Here is a 17,065-nt window from a genome sequence, read left to right as displayed (position 1 = left end):
CTCTGTATGAATGACCCAAATAACTACAGCATGCAAAAGATACTACACATGTCCATGAACTCATATATGGATAATGAAGGTGGGATTTAAGAGCCTAAACACAGCCATAGGAAAACACTTGAGATGTCCTAGAATGCTTCACAAATTCCTGCCAGATATGACACAGAACCTATGGAAATCTCCTCATCTTCTAGACTGAGCTGGAACGCCAGGATATCTACAGCATCTCAAAACATGCTTATGTTTAGGTACCTGAATCACTAATATACAATTTAGATACCCACAATGTGATTAATTCCACACTGTTTACTTAGAACAGGTTAACTTCATATTTGAATGTCCTCTTTTAGTCAAAGGAGAAAGACCAATACTTTGAGAAGGTGGATTCATTCATTCTATTGTGCTTTATGAGATATTGTCACTTCTTAACAATGTTTGTGTCTCTCCATTAACTTTTGTATTCACTACATACGTAACCAGATTATTCACAAGGAGATCCACCTACCCTATTTAAGCAGAGAAAGGTGCCTGTCTCAATTTAAAGACTAACAACAGGAGAGATGGAAGTACACCTAGAAATTATATCACGGCCATTTACAGGAAACACATTAATCATTCTGTGAAGATTCTAACTTACACAAAGATGACTAACCTTAAGATTTAGTGAGATAGCTTAATTAATTGTGTCCCTAATAGTTCAGAGGCACTAAAGATCAGTGTCCAGAATAGTGTTATAACAGTAGCTGGTTGAGTTCTGGATAAGGAGAAATGTGGAGGTTGGGTGAAAAACTCATGTAAACCAATAGAGTATGGAAGAAAAAAAAAAAAATCCTAAGCATTGCACTCTTTCATGTACCTAGCATGTTTCAGATCATGCTGTGTTAGTATCATGAGATGCTTGAGGTCTGGATCAGAAATGTAACTCCCAGTTGTGTGAGCGTGATCCTAATTGCATTTACAAAAATGGTCCTAGAAAAACCCTGCAGTCTACTTTGGAATATCACCCTTGTGCCTCAATAGTACTTTGCGAAGTTTCTGTGTAGTTGTCATTGGTTGGTTTTTTTCCATTATGAATCACTCTTTGCAACTAATATGTTTTTTTTTTTCCTCAATCCAGACAACTCTAATTACAAACACGGATTTTCACATCATGGTCTGTGCATACAAGTTAGCTTGAGTGGATGTTCAAACTGCTGCTACATCTGTTTCCCCTGCAAAGTCTATAGCAGCTTCTGTATGATTCTCAGCATGCTCTCAGATAACTTGACCCATGTGGTTGAATTCGTTCTGGTTGGTTTTCCAGGTAAACAGGAAATCAAGCTTCTGCTCTTTTTTATGTTCTTCCTGGCTTATGTGCTGACAGTGACAGAAAATGTAATGATTGTTGTGCTTGTCTGGACAAATTTCCAGCTTCACAAGCCAATGTATGTTTTCGTGGGCAATCTTTCCTTTCTGGAGATGTGGTATGTCTCTGTCATAGTGCCCAAAGTGCTTGTGAGCTTGGTGACAAAGAGACAAGGCATCTCCTTCACAGGCTGCATGGCTCAGTTATTCTTCTTCCTGTCATTGGCCTGCAGTGAGTGCACTCTCTTGGCTGTCATGGCCTACGATCGCTACGTGGCCATTTGCAACCCATTGCATTACCCAATCATCATGGATCACACTCTTTGCACCCGTTTGGCCGTTGGCTCCTGGATGAGTGGCTTCCTGATTTCCACAGGAAAGGTTTACTTCATTTCACGTCAGACCTACTGTGGGCCAAACATCATCAACCACTTCTTCTGTGATGTTTCCCCCTTACTGAAGCTAGCTTGCACCAACATGTCAGTAGCTGAGTTCATGGATTTCTTACTGGCCCTGCTCATCCTTCTTGTACCACTCATTGTGATTATGGCCTCCTATGTGTGCATCATCTCTGCTGTCTTGGGCATCCCCTCAGCCCAGGGGCGTCACAAGGCCTTCTCTACCTGTGCCTCTCATCTTTTAGTGGTCACAGTGTTCTATACAGCCTCCCTGTTTATCTATGCCAGGCCCCATCCTATTGATTCCTTCACGTCCTACAAACTGGTTTCTGTGGTATACACTGTCTTGACACCCCTTGTCAACCCAGTCATCTATTGCTTAAGGAACCAGGAATTCAAAATTGCTCTTAGGAAAACAATATACTGGAGAGACATCTGGTCCTAGAAATTTCATCTAGGGTTTTCCTTATTTATTTAACTCCCTTTCTACTCTGTAAAAGTGATTTCTACAAGTCATAATAAATTTACTAGTGTTCATCTCTAAGATTTGGGAGATTTGGGTGATCCTGAAGAAAGAGAGGAGAGAATTCAGAGGAATGTGCACCACCGCCCATGAGGAAAGCAAGTGGTCAGGGGGATGGAGCCTAACAACAGGGCAAAATGAAACCGAGGACAGCTGTGGGTCTCAGAACCTGCTCCCAGTTTCTCTGCTCCCTAGCCCCATATGAGCCTTAATTGGTCTCAGAACCCTATCCAGATCTAAGGTCCCCAAGCTGGCAGTAACTTTTTCTCTGTATTCCCACTAAAGATACTCTATTTAGTAGTACTAGTTCTGAGAAGTCCTTAGGATAACATACACCTTTATCATAGAATCTAGAATAGAATCATAGAATAATATAGATTAGATGCTACCCTAAGAGGTCTATAGGCCGACCTCTTGCTCAAAGCAAGTCCAATTAGATCAGGAACTTGTTCAGGTGAGTTTGCATACCTCTGAAGATGTAAATCCCACCACTTAGCTAGGTCCCTTATTCCAGTCTCTGATCACTCTCAGAATCACAGAAGGGCAGAGGTTGGAAGAAGCATCTGGAGATCACCTAGTCCAATGACCCTGCTTGAATAAAGATCAATTACAGCAGGTTGCTCTGGGTTGTGTCCAGTCAAGTTTTGAATATCTCCACAGATGAAGACTCCACAACCTGCCTCAGAAACCCATTCCAGTGTTCAACAGCCCTCAGAGTAAAAAAGATTTTTCTTATCTTTTTTCCTTAAAAGGAATGTCCTGTATTTCAATTTGTTCCCATTGCCTCTTGTCCTGTTGCTCGGCACCACTGAGAAACATCCAGTTCCATCTTCTTTACTACTCTCATCAGATATTTATACATCCTGATAAGACTCCTCCCTGAGCCCTTTCTTCTACAGGTCAAACAATCCTCTAGTCTTTCCTCGTATGGAAGATACTCCAATTGCTTAATCATCTTAGCAGCCCTTCTCTGGACTTGCTCCAATATTTCCATGTGTTTTGTGTGCCATGGAGCCCAGAACTGAACACATTATGCCAGATGTGGTCTCATAAGCACTGACTAGAGTCTAAGGATCACCTCCCTCAAACTGCTGTCTATGTTCTTTCTAATGCAGCTGAAAAAGCTGTTGGCCTTCTTTTTGCAAGGCTGCATTGGTTTTCAACTTGTCCATGTGGATGCACAGGTCCCTTTTTGCAAAGGTGCTTTCCAGACAATAGGTCCCCATAAAGTATTGGTGAATGGGGTTATCCCTCCCCAGTGTCAGAGTCTAACACTCTCTGACCAGGTTCTTTTAGATATTCCTCACATGGACAGTTTAATGTCTTATTTGAAGTTATTTGCATCTTGAATACTGTGTTCAGTTTTGGGCCCCTCACTACAAGAAAGACATCGAGGTGCTGGAGCATGTCCAAAGAAGAGCAACGAAGCTGGTGAAGGGTCTAAAGAACAAGTCTTATGAGGAGTGGCTGAGGGAACTGGGGTTGTTTAGTCTGGAGAAAAGGAGGCTCAGGGGAGACCTTATCACTCTCTACAACTACCTAAAAGGAGGTTGTAGGGAGGTGGGTGTCGGTCTCTTTTCCCAAGAAACAAGTGATAGGATGACAGGAGACGGCCTCAAGTTGCGCCAGGGGAGGTTTAGATTGGATATTAGGAAAAATTTCTTCACCAAAAGGGTTGTCAAGCATTGGAACAGGCTGCCTGGGGAAGTGGTTGAGTCGCCATCCCTGGAGGTATTTAAAAGACATGTAGATGTGGCACTTAGGGACATGGTTTAGTGGTGAACTTGCACTGTTAGGTTTATGGTTGGACTCGATGATCTTAAAGGTCTTTTCCAATCTAAATGATTCTATGATTCTATGATTCTGTTACACAGGATTTTGATTTAGTGTGATACAGCAATGTTCTTAAATTACAGTACAAGTATAAACTGCACAGAGCAGAGAGTAGCAATTGGAATACCCAGTGGAATCACAATGCAAACATGAATTGTATTACCATTCTCTATTTTATGCTCACTGTCACAATGGTGGTCATCCACAGTCAACAGGAGTAAACACATGGGTTGAAACCAGATCAAGCCCATTGCTCTCTTGGAAGTTCTTTTTGTTTATTGTCCAGTTTTAACACTCTATGTTGGGCTGAACCATGTAACCCTGCCCCTGGCTAAGTTAGGAAGACATATGCACTCTTTTGATTAACTCAGAGACAAACAGTTATACAGCTGGTTGATCGACTCAGCTGATACAGCCAGCTGATCTACTGAACTGATATAGAACCAAGGCTACCCTCTGGTCTCCTTTGTGTTAAGTTCAGCTTGCTTTGTAACAACTGTGGTTAGTAACTTCCTACATTATTCCCTGAGCTTCATGAGCACAAATCCTTTCTTTATCTCCTCAGACCCTTCTACCATTGTAGACGTTCATTGACTGGTCACAACCAAGTGCAGGACATTGCATTTCCCCTTGCAGAACTTCATAAGATACCTGTCTGCCTATTTCTCCAGCCTGTCAAGGTCCCTCTGAGCACAACCATCTCGTTTCTCACACACCTCTCACAGTTTTGTATCATATGCAAACTTTTTGACAGTGCACTCTGTCCCATCATCCAGGTCATTAATGAATATATCAAAAAATACTCACTCCAGTATTGTCCCCTGGGGCACACCACTAGTGACTAGCCTGCACCTGGAATTTGCGCTGCTGATCACAACCTTTTAAGCCTGGCAGTTCAGCCAGTTTTCAATCCACTTCACTGTCCACTTATGTAACCCACACTCCATGAATTTATCTATGAGGATATTATGGGACACAGTGTCAAAAGCCTTGCTAAAGTCAAGGTAAAAAACATGCACTGCTCTCCCCTCATCCACTGAGCTAGTAATTTCATTGTAGAAGTCCATCAGATTGGTCAAGCATGATTCCCCTTTCATACATCCATGCTGACTACTATCAACTACTTTCTTGTCCTTCATATGATTGGAAATGGTTTCCAGGAGGGTTTGTCCAATCACTTTCCCAGGGATTGAGGGGAAGGCTGACTGGCCTGTAGTTACCTAGATTTTCCTTCTTGCCTTTCTTGAAGGTAAGACTGACATTTGCATTCTTCCTGTCCTGAGGACAGGATCACAATGACCTTTCAAGTACAATTAAGAGTGACCTTGCAATGACACTGCCCAGCTCCTTCAGCACTTATGCGTACATGCTGTCAGATCCCACGGACTTCTGCAGGTCTAGCTTGTTTAAATGTTCTCTAACTTAATCTTCCTCCACTGAGGGTAAGTTTTCCTTGCTCCAGACTTCCCATGGGCCTCAGGGTCTTGGGATTCCTAAAGGCAAATCTTATCAATAAAGACCAAGGAGAAGAAGGTATTAAGTACCTAACCTTTTCCATGTCCTTTGTAACCAGGTTCCCTGACCCATTCAGCAGCAGGCCTACATTTTCCCTAGTCTTCCTTTTACTGCTGATATACCTGCAGAAGCCCTTCTTGTCCTTCTTTTGCCTCTCCAGATTCAGCTCCAGAATAAATTTTGTTATCCTAACCCAAACCCTGCATCATCAGATAGTGTCTCTGTGTTACTCCCAGGACACCTGACCCTGCTTCCACTTCTTGTATGCTTCCTTTCTGTGTTTAACTTCAGTAAGGAGCTCCTTGTTCACTCATGTGTGCCTCCTGCCACCTTTGCTTGACTTCCTGCACATGGGGATAGACTGCTCTGGAGCTTGGAGGAAGTGGACCTTGAAAACCAAAAGCTCTCCTGGACCACTCTTCTCTCCAGAATGGTCTCCCAGTGGATTCTTCCAAGCAAGTCCCTGAACAGGCAAATTCTGCTCTCCTAAAGACCAGGGTTGTGATCTTGCTATTTGCCTTGTTCCCTTCTCTCACGCTTCTGAACTCCACTATCTCATGGTCACTTCAGTCATGGCTGCCCCTGACCTTAACAGCCCCAACCACTTCATCTTTGTTTGTAAGTATGTGGCCCAGCAGACCACCTTGCCTCATCGGCTTCTCAAACACCTGTGTGAAGAAGTTAGTATCAATGCATTTCAGAAACCTCCTGGATTCCTTGTGCCCTGCTGTGTAGTCCTTCCAGCAGATATTGGGGTCGTTTAAGTCCCCCATGAAGACCAGGACCTGCAAATGTCAGGCTTCTTCCAGCCTACTGATGAAGGCTTCATGCACTTCTTTGTGTAGGTGGTCTGCAGCAGACAGCAACCACAATGTCTCCCATGCTGGTCTGCCCTCTAATCCTAAACTAGCTTCAATCAGTGACACAGAACAACAACATCATAGAAAGGAAGAGCTTTTCTGACCTGAGCTCTAGACAACTCTTTTGTAACTTATTGATATTTAAAATTCTTATTCAAAGGTAGCAGCATCCAGTAAACCTGTAATTATTTTTAAAAATGTGTGTGTGGTGGTCTCCAGCCTCTGGGAGCAGTGGAGGAAAAAGGTTCAATAGCACTGGCAAACAGTGACCAACAAAGGAGGAAAAGAAGAAGAAAATGAAGAAAAAAGCCTACATTAAAACCAACAAAAAGCAATATAAAGAAGTAAAGTGTTTCAGGCTATCTTAAAGAAACATTAGTACAGAGAACAATTCAGTCTGGTCTTACAGATTCCATCTTCATTTTGTACAGTTATGAATATGAAAGACTTTTTCTGCGGAAGAACAAATTGTCTTGCTTGATTCAGATGTAGGTCTGAATGCAATCACTTGATCCATGTGTTCCTTCATTTTTGAGGAAGGAAAATACGTAAAACAGATACAAATCTTTTCAATTTCAACTTTAAACTCAACAGTCACTGAGCAAATTCTCCTAGAAGCTATTTACAAGCACTTGAAGGACAGGAGGGTGATGGGAAACAACCATCCAATTAAAAATTGTGCCTGACCAACCTGATTGCCTTCTATGAGGACATGACTGGCTTTGTGGATAAGCAGAGAACAGTGGATATTGATTTCCTTGACTGTAGCCTTTGAGACGGTCCTCTAAATTATAGTTATAGCCATATTGGTAGAGCATGGGCTGAATAAACGGACTATGAGATGGGTGGAAAATTGGCTGGACTGCCAGGCTGAAGATATTATGATCAGTGGTATAAGGCCCACATGAAGGCCAGTCACTACTGGCATCCCACAGTCACGAAAACTCTGGTCAACACTGTTTAACATCCTTATCACTGATCCAGTTGAAGCAATATCATGTACTTTCAAAAAGTTCATGCATGATACCAGAGAGAGACGTCAATACTCAGGACAACATGACGGCTGTTCAAAAGGACCTGTTGACGGAGCATGCTTACTTCAACTACAGGAAGCATCACACTCGCAATCTCTGATCCTGCTGGAGGACTTCAATCACCCAGACATCTGCTGGAAAAGCAGCACAGCAAGCTGTAAGCAGTCCAGGAGACACTTGGAGTGCGTCAAGGATAATTTCATAATCCAGGTTGTAGACAGCCCGACCAGAGCAGAAGCGTTACTGGACCTGTTGCTCACCAACACAGAAGAACTAATTAGAGATGTCAAGACGGGTGGCAGCCTGGGATGCCCCGAAGGAATTCACAATCTTGAGGGATACGGGCCAGGTGAAGAGTAGGGTCAGGATGCTGAATTTTAGGACAGCAAACTTTCAATTGTTTAAAGAATTAGTGGATGGGACCCCCTGGAAAACTGCCATCACAGATAAAGGAGCAGAACAGGGCTGGCAGCTCTTTAAGGACATATTTCTTAGAGAACAGGAGCTCTTGATTCCTATGTATAAGAAATCAGGCAAGGAAGGCAGGAGGAGATCAACACGGCTCAATAAGGACCTCCTGGTCAAACTAAAGTGTAAGAAGGAAATGAACCATCAGTGGAACCAGGGACATGTATCCTGGGAAGAATATATGGATGCTGCCCAGATGTGTAGAGAGTGGATCAGGAAAGCTAAGGCACATTTGGAGCTGAATTTGGCAAGGGATATAATGAATAATAAGGACTTCTACAGGTACACTGGCCAGACAAGGAACATTTAAAAGAATGTACTCTCCCCCTGATTTCAATGAATAAGACAGGAGAGCTGGTGACAACTGACATGGAGAAGACTGAGGTACTCAACAATTTTTTTGTCACAGTTTTCAATGGTAATCTCTCTTCCCACATCTCTCAAGCCCCTGAACTTCAATGCTTGAGGGACTGGGGGGAAAAAGTCGCTCCCATCATAAGAGAATATCAGGTTTGAGACCACCTGAGGACCCTGAAAATGCACAAGTCCATGGGACCGAATGAGATGCAACCCAGGGTCCTGAGGCAATCGGCTGATGTAGTAGCCAAGCCACTCTTCATCATATTTCAAAAGTCACGGCAGTCAGACAAAGTCCCCAGTGACGGGAAAAAGGGAAGCATCACACCCCTTTTTAAAAAGAGTAAAAAGGAGGACCCTGGGAACTACTGACAAGTCAGCCTCACCTCCGTGACCAGTAAGATCGTGGAACAGAACCCCCTGAAAGATATGTCGAAATATATAGAAGACAGGGAGGTGATTAGAGACAGCCAATGTGGCTTCTCCAAGGGCAAATCATGCCTGACTAATCTAGCGGCCTTCTACAATGGTGTGACTGCATCAGTTGACAAGGGAAGAGCTATGGATATCATCTACCTGGATTTCTGTAAGGCCTTTGATACAGTCCCCCACAACATTCTTACCTCTAAACTGGAGAGGTATGAGTTTAATGGATTGACTGTTAGATGGGTAAGGAATTAGCTGGATGGCCATGTCAAGAGAGTTACAGTCAATGCCTCAATGTCCAAGTGGAAACCAGTAATGAGTGGTATCCCTCAAGGGTCTATACTGGGACCAATGCTATTTAATCTTTTCATCAATGACATAGACGGTGAGGTTGAGTGCACCCTCAGCAAGTTTCCAGATGACACCAAGCTGTGTGGTGTGGTCAACACACTGGAGGGAAGTGATGCCATCCAGAGGGACCTTGACAGGCTTGAGAGTTGGGCCCATGTGAACCTCATGAAGTTCAAGAAGACCAAGTGCAAGGTCATGCACCCGGGTTAGGGCAATCCCCCACTATCAATACAGATTGAGTGATTAATGGATTGTGAGCAGCCCCGTGGAGAAGGACTTGGGGATACTGGTGGATGAAAAATTGGACATGAGCTGGGAATGTGTGCTTGAAACTCAGAAAGCCAATTGTATCCTGGGCTGTGTAATAAGAAGTGTGACAGCAGGTTGAGGAAGGTGATATTCCTCCTCTACCACACTCTCGTGAGACCCCACCTGGAGTACTGTGTTCAGCTCTGGGGTTCCCAGTACAAGAAAGACATGGACCTGTTAGAGCATGTCCAGAGGAGGGCCACAAAAATGATCTGAGGGGTGAAACACCTCTCCTATGAAGAAAGGCTGAGAGAGTTGGGGTTGTTTAGCCTGGAGAAGAGAAGGCTCTGGGGGAACATTATTGCAGCCTTTCAATATACACAGGGGGTTTCTAAGAAAGATGGAGAGAGACTTTTTACCAAGGCATGCAGTAACAGGACAAGGGGCAACAGTTTTAAACTGAAAGAAGGTAGATTTAGATTGGACATAAGGAAGAATTTTTTTTACAATGAGAGTGGTGAGCCACTGGTACAGGCTGCCCAGAGAAGTTGTGGATGACCCATCATTGGAGTTGTTCAAAGTCATGTTGGACAGGGCTTTGAACAACCTCATCTAGTGAAAGATGTCCCTGCCCACAGCAGGGCGGTTGGACTAGATGCTCTTTAAAGGTCCCTTCCAACCCAAACCATTCTCTGATTCTCTGATTCTCTGATTCTATAGTGACAAAGATTGGAAGCTTATGAGTTCCTGCAAGAGAAGAATGTTTCCGGCTCCACCTGCATGTCTGCAACTACAGAATAGGTTCCATGCCCTGTTATCAGATGAGGGATTGGAAATTCTACCCAAAGAATGAGAATCATCTAAGCCTAAACCACAGAGCAGCACCAGGAGGAAGTGGCAAGTGATAGTAAAGGGGGACATGCCTCTGTGGGGCACAGAGACCCCCATCTGCCAATCTGACCTTCTAAGGATGTTGTGGAGAGCTTGCTGAGACTTCTCCAGCCCTTGGACTATTACTCTCTGCTGTTTTACGCTGTGGGTACCAACAATAGTGCCAGGGGAAACCTGGAACTTATGAAGTGACAACATTATTCTCGGGTTGATGGTCAAGGACCATCAGGAGCCCAGGTGGTTTTCTCCTCGATCTTGCCAGGAGAGAGAATATCTTGAGGATGAGTGGACTGATCCTGCAGGTCAACAACTAGTTTTGTAGCTGTTGTTGTTAACAGGGATTTAGCTTTTATGATTATGGGAGCGACTTTGACAATCAAGGATTGCTTGAAAGGGGTGGGATCAACCTGATCAAAGGGGTCAAAAGCATTTTTACCAACAGGCTGGTCACCCTGATGACAATGCTTTTATACTAGGATTGACAGGGGAGGGAAATTACACCCCACAGTCAAGTGAGAAAGTGGTGGACCACGTTGAAAAGCACAGGATTGAAGACAATGTGGAAAGGAGAGACTCAGACACAATAAAACACGGATAAAGGGGGCTGAAGCTGTTCATTCCTACACCATCCCTCAAACATCACTTCAATTAAAACACTACACACTTCTCAGCTCTCCCTCTTACCCACACTTAGGTATTTCCATTCCCTTCATTAGGTGTTCGTCAAAGAATTTCTGCCAGACCTGAGGTCCAACTATACTTCACATTCAGATACCCGCAATTCCTTCTTTACTTTGACTTTACTGAGCCCAGACTTCACACTCTTCACAGTCTTGATTTTGGTAGATGAGTACTTGTATTTTCTCTTTCTTCACTTTCAAGTTACTGCTGTGACCCGCCCATGTACAGGCTACCTGAGCTCTTGTCCACAGAATCTCCAAATTACATAGAAAAATCTTAGTGAAGCTTTTGAAACGTTGGCTTTCCATTCCATTCCACAGGGAGTTCTACCACGTATTGTCTACCCAGACGTTCCTACTAACATCCCGAGCCATAGCACTTGTCCAGGCACTCCTACCCAGGTTTTTCATCCCCCTCAGAGATACATGTTTTTCATCCACCCTTCCTATACACACCGACATAATTTAGGTTCCATGAGCTGGCCCTTCTGAGAAAAACATTTTATATGTTCTGGCTATGGGGAAAGTTTGTTTGTTAAGGAATTAGATTTTTTAAAATATCACTCAGATATGGGTCTCAACCAAACACAATAACCATGTTTACAATTATCAAAAGAGACACCTTAACTCAGCATTTCAGCAGAGTTCCTTACAAGAACAGTGAGGTAGCAAATCAAAGGACACAGATAAATATCACACTTTAACACACCAACTCGGCGGGAGGGCAAACACAGCAGCCATCATTCATCTTATCAACTTATGTGTTCAAAGTAGGAGTCAGGCATCAAATCACATCACTTCTTTCCCAGCATGAAATCTATCTGATTTAATTTAGGACAGTCATAGCATGGAAAAGAATAACAGCATTATCACCCTGTCAGGAGAGTGAAATTAAGCATTTCCATGTCTGGATTCCTCTTTCCTAAGGTAGCCATCTAAAAACTATCAGCTGATTTGCACTCCAAAGGGCATCTTTTATTCCATCAGTTTTGAAGCATAGGTAGGACACTAACTTGTATGAAAATATAATAAATCTCACCACACCTAAGAGGTAAGCATTTGCAGCACTTACCTCTTACACTTAAATTGTTTGCCTGATCCTAGAAGGCTCCTAAGACCTGTGCAGACCCGGCCAGCACACTCTGCTGGGAAAACTTCATTAGCTTCAGTTTTTAGCAAACCTTATGTAAGACTCACTGGAACATTCCTTGCTTTGGATAAATGAATGAAGACTCTGCTAAATCATTTGTAAAAATGAGCCTCGTACAAGTTGGGACTGAAAGGATTGACTTCTTTACATCAGATTAAGTGTGTTGGGGAGAAGGGTTAACAGATGCACCTTCATGTCAAAAATGAATGACAAACCTTTGTTTATTAACTACAAAATGGCTTCCATGGGTATGATAATGATAGGAGTACAAGGATGATAAGGATGTAAACAGCAACAATTAGACATAACAGATACAAGTAGAGTCCAATAGGTAACTGTCTTGATCTCTTATAAAAGGGGAATCATCATGTAGTCTTTAATTGGCCTAGAGGGCACAGGTCTATGCCATTGCCTTACTGGGAACATTAGAAAGAATCTATTAAGGCCATTCATGCTGAATCCTTGCCACCAAACTGATCCTGCGTCTGTTTTTTATGACAAGAATAGTACTGGTGTTTCCTGACTGAAACTGACACCTCTGAGACTATGGTACAGAGAATACATATACTGCTGAATTAGCCCCAGACCAAAAGCTACAATACCCCCCTAGCACATGACAAGGGGTATTATGCATGATTGATGTGTGTGTGTGTCCCTGTATGTATCTAAAATCTGCAGCTACTGCAGCTCTAACTTCTATGAGAAGCGTGTTTGGGACGTTTATGTCTCATTGCATTAATAGCAGGACCCCAGGTTTCTATATGTGACTAATATATCCACTTCAATTAAGTGAAGTAGAAGGAATCCAGAACAATTATTATTATTTTTCATTATTAATACTGTGATCAGAAATTCCACCTCTGAACTCCTATGTTTGGAGTAGTGCAGATTTTTAAATGTGAAAATGGAGAATCTACCTCTACCCCAAATCTTCCTGGCTAGAGGTATCAATTGAAAACATTGTGAATGACTGAGCATCACTCATATCAGAGGAAATGCACCAGAGAGAGTATCATTTGACATTTAATTCTATTATAGGCTTTGGCCAGATCAAGACCCTTACTTAGTGATTGCATCTAAAAAGACCAGCCTGGGGAGTGTCAGTGACTCAAGTTACAACTACATCAAGGATGCTCACTTTTCACTTGGAGTCCTCATTGCTTGTAATGAGCCTTGAAGGGCCAAAGCGTTCTCTGCTGTAATGACGTTTTGCAGCTAACAATGTTTAAGTAAGTGTCTGCAGACAGAAGAATGGCACAGCTAAAGCTCAGAGGTTGTTGTACACTCATACAGTTAAAAGTTTCCAATCATTTTAGCATCTGTTTAATGACAGAGTCCAGCTTTCTAACATCCCAAATACATCTGAGACATGAGTCACTGGTCATGCACACTTACAATAAATCGGGAAAAAATGAGGGGAATAAACATAATACACATGCAAGGAATTCTTTAATTGCATTTCTAAAAGTAAAGCAATAATATAACAGCAATCTTTTCGTAAATTCACATTACTACACAGTTTATTAATATTGGTGATGGTAAGAACTTGGTATGCCTGTGATGTTACCATATCTCAGGCTTCAATAAGAAACAAGCCTTCACAACACTTTAATCCCATTTTGACAACATAAAAAAGATATTGATGGTGAACAGGGCTTCATAATACAGGTAGTAGTCTCTGGGAATCCCGAGGGAACTGAAAGCCTTCAGTGGCCTTTGAAACCAAGAGTAGAGTTAGGACCAAGGGCTGAGGTTGAATTTCATTTTGAATTTCATCTTGCTATTGAATTCATGTTTTACAAAAAGTTAAATCAAATCTCATTTCCTCAAACTATTTCTATTTTATCTCTTTCAGCACTTTCTGACAATGTCAAGACACTGTCCTTCGTTTCTGTAAATGTTTTTTCTGCCAAGAATAATGGTTATCCAGCTGTTGTATTATTATCCTTTTTTTCCTTATTTACCATGTTATTAATCAGAAGCATGTTAGAGGCAATGCTGCAATATATTATGCACCCCTGTACCAAAAGAGCCTGAAATAATATACAACATTACTGTCCTGCTCCTATTAATCTCATCTGAAGAAAATGAAGATGATGTTAAAGAGAAGGCAACTCACAGACTTCTACTTGTGACTAAGTCATTCCAGATTGTTGAGGAACACCTAACAAACTCATGAGATTTTTAGCTGATATCAAACTAATTCTATCTCCAGTTGCGATTACACTGGGTAAATAGCATAGAGAGCTAAACTTCCAAGACAGAAACTCTTCCATGTACATCATGTATCTATGCTGACTACATCTATGCTAGCATGTGCAAGGAGCCCAAAGCTATTGAGTGAACTTGTGGATGTGTTGCATGCCTCTCCAGGAACTAGAAACACTGGAATCACTGTACTGCAGACGTTTCTGGGATGTGCAGAAATCTGAACTGGGTAGTCCAGAACTGGACACAGTACTCCAGGTGTGGCCTCACCAGTGCTGAATAAAGAGGAAGGATCACTTCCCTTGACCTGCTGGCAACACTGCCTAATGCAGCCAAGGATTCCGTTCACCTTCTTTGCAGCAAGGGCACATTGCTGTCTCATGTTCAACCTGGTGTCCACCAGGACTCCTAGATGCTTTTCTGAAAGCAGCTTTCCAGCTGGGCAGCTGCCAGCATATATTGGTGCCTGGGGTTGTTCTTCCCCAGGTGCAGGACTTTGTACTTCTCCTTGCTGAACTGCACAGTGTTCCTGTCAGCCCATTTCTCTAGCCTGTTGAAGTCCCTCTGGGTGGCAGCATGACCCTCTGGGAAATCAGCCACTCCTCCCAGTTTGGTGTCAGCTGCAAACTTGCTGAGTGTACACTCTGCTCCGTCATCCAGATCATTAATGAAGATGTTGAACAGAAATGGACCCAGTATTGATCCCTGGGGTACACCGCTTGTGTCTGGGCTCCAACTTGACTTCGTTCCACTGATCACCACCCTCTGGGCTTGGACATTCAGCCAGTTTTCAATCCACCTCACTGTCTGCTCATCCAGGCCATACATCATCAGCTTCTCTATGAGGATCTTTTGGGAGACAGTGTCAAAGGCCTTACTGAAGGCAAGGTAGACAATATCCACTGCTCTCCCTTCATCTACCAGGCCAGTCATTTCATCATAGTAGTTGGTTACCAAGTTGCTCAAGCATGACTTCAACTTAGTGAAGCCATGCTGGCTACATCTGATGATTTTCTTGTCATTCACATGCCTGGAAAAGGTTTCCAGGATTAGCTGCTCCATCACCTTCCCAGGGACTGAGGTAAAGCTGCCTGGCCTGTAGTTCCCTGGGTCTTCCTTCTTGCCATTCTTGAACATGGGGGTGACATTTGCTTTCCTCCAGTCTTTGGACACTTCTACCAGTCACCATGATCAATCAAAGATTATAAAGAGTGGCGTCGTGGTGACATCTGCCAGCTTCCTCAGCACTTGTGGTGCATCACATGAAGTCCCATGGACTTATGTATGTGCAGTTTACTTTAAGTGTTACCTGACCTGATCCTCTTCCAGCAAGGGTACATCTTCCTTGGTCCAGCCTTTCTTCCTGGTCTCTAGGACCTGGGACTCCTGAAGGTCAGTCTTGCTAGTAAAGACTGAGGCAAAGAAAGCAGTACTTCCATCTTTTCCATGTCCTGTCCCCCATCTCATTCATCAATGGACCCACATTTTCCCTAGTCTTCCTTTTGTCTCCTATGTACTTATAGAAGCCCTCTTTGTTTTCTTTATCCCTGGCCCAATTCAATTCCAGTTGGGTTTTGGCTTTCCTAACTTCATCCCTGGATGCTTGAACAATGTTTCTGTATGCCTCTCAGGTTACTCTTCCTTGCTTCCACATTCTTTATGCTTCCTTTTTTTGTTTGAGTCTGTCCAGGAGCAATTTGTTCATCTACGCAGGCCTCCTGCCATTTTTGCCTGACTTTTTATTGTTGGGATAGACTGCCCTTGAGCTTGGAGGAGGTGATCCTTGAATATGAACCAGCTTTCTTGGGCCCCTCTTCCTTCTAGGGCCTTGTATTGGGTCTAGCTGAGATGGAGTTAACTTTCCCCATAGCAGCCCTCATAATGCTGTGCTCTGTATTGGTAGCTAGAAAGGTGTCGATAACACACCAGTGTTTTGGCTACTGCTAAGCAGTGCTTGCACAGCATCAAGGCTGTCTCTCCAACATTGCCGCCCCCACCAGCAGGCTGCAGGTGAGCAAGATCTTGGGAGGGGACATAGCCAGGACAGCTGACCCAAACTGACCAAAGGGATATTCCATACCATATGACATCTGCTCAGCAATAAAAGCTGGGTGAAGGAGGAGGAAGGGGGGCATTCGTTATTTATGTTTGTATTCTGGAGCAACCACTACATGTACTGAAGCCCTGCTTCCCGGGAAGTGGCCGGACATCCCCTGCTGATGGGAAGTAGAGAATAAAATCTTTTTGTTTTCCTTTGCTTTCACGCATGATCTTTGCTTTTGCTTTACTAAACTACCCTTATCTTGACCCATGAGCCTTTTGTTATATTTTCTCTCCCCTGTCCAGCTGAGGAGGGGGAGTGATAGAGCAGCTTTGGTGGGCACCTGGCATCCAGCCAGGGTCTTACCCCGTGTGACTCTTCTGAGCAGATCTTTGAAGAGGCCAGAGTCTGCTCTCCTGAAGTCCAAGGTTGTGAGCTTGCTTTTCACTCTCCTTGCTGCCTTCAGAATCCTGAACTCCACCATCTCGTGGTCATTGCAGCCAAGGCTGCTTTTGAACTTCACATCCCTAATGAGCCACTCCTTGGTGATAATGAGGTCCAGCAGAGCACCTCTCCTCATTGAATCCTCAATCACTTGGAGGAGGAAGTTATCATCAATGCACTCCAGGAATCTCCTGGATTGCTTATGTCCTGCTGTGTTGTCCATCAGGATCGTTTAAGTTCCCCATGAGGATGAAGGCCTGCGAACGTGAGGCTGTTCCTATTTGTCTGTTGTC

At 43.4% G+C, this 17,065-nt stretch overlaps 1 protein-coding gene across 1 annotated transcript; it reads left to right on the top strand.

The window, feature by feature from the left end:
- The first annotated feature begins 1,236 nt into the window (after positions 1-1,236).
- On the top strand, positions 1,237-2,187 carry LOC127026722 (olfactory receptor 6B1-like). The gene has a single exon (XM_050912033.1). The coding sequence runs from the start codon at positions 1,237-1,239 to the stop codon at positions 2,185-2,187; it is 951 nt and encodes a 316-aa protein (XP_050767990.1).
- Positions 2,188-17,065: the final 14,878 nt, after the last annotated feature.

Source organism: Gymnogyps californianus, chromosome 28 (assembly GCF_018139145.2).
Source record: "Gymnogyps californianus isolate 813 chromosome 28, ASM1813914v2, whole genome shotgun sequence".
In the NCBI taxonomy this organism is placed as follows: Eukaryota; Metazoa; Chordata; class Aves; order Accipitriformes; family Cathartidae; genus Gymnogyps; species Gymnogyps californianus.
Note: the sequence above shows the minus strand (reverse complement) of the source record. Positions and strands in the feature narration are given on the sequence as shown.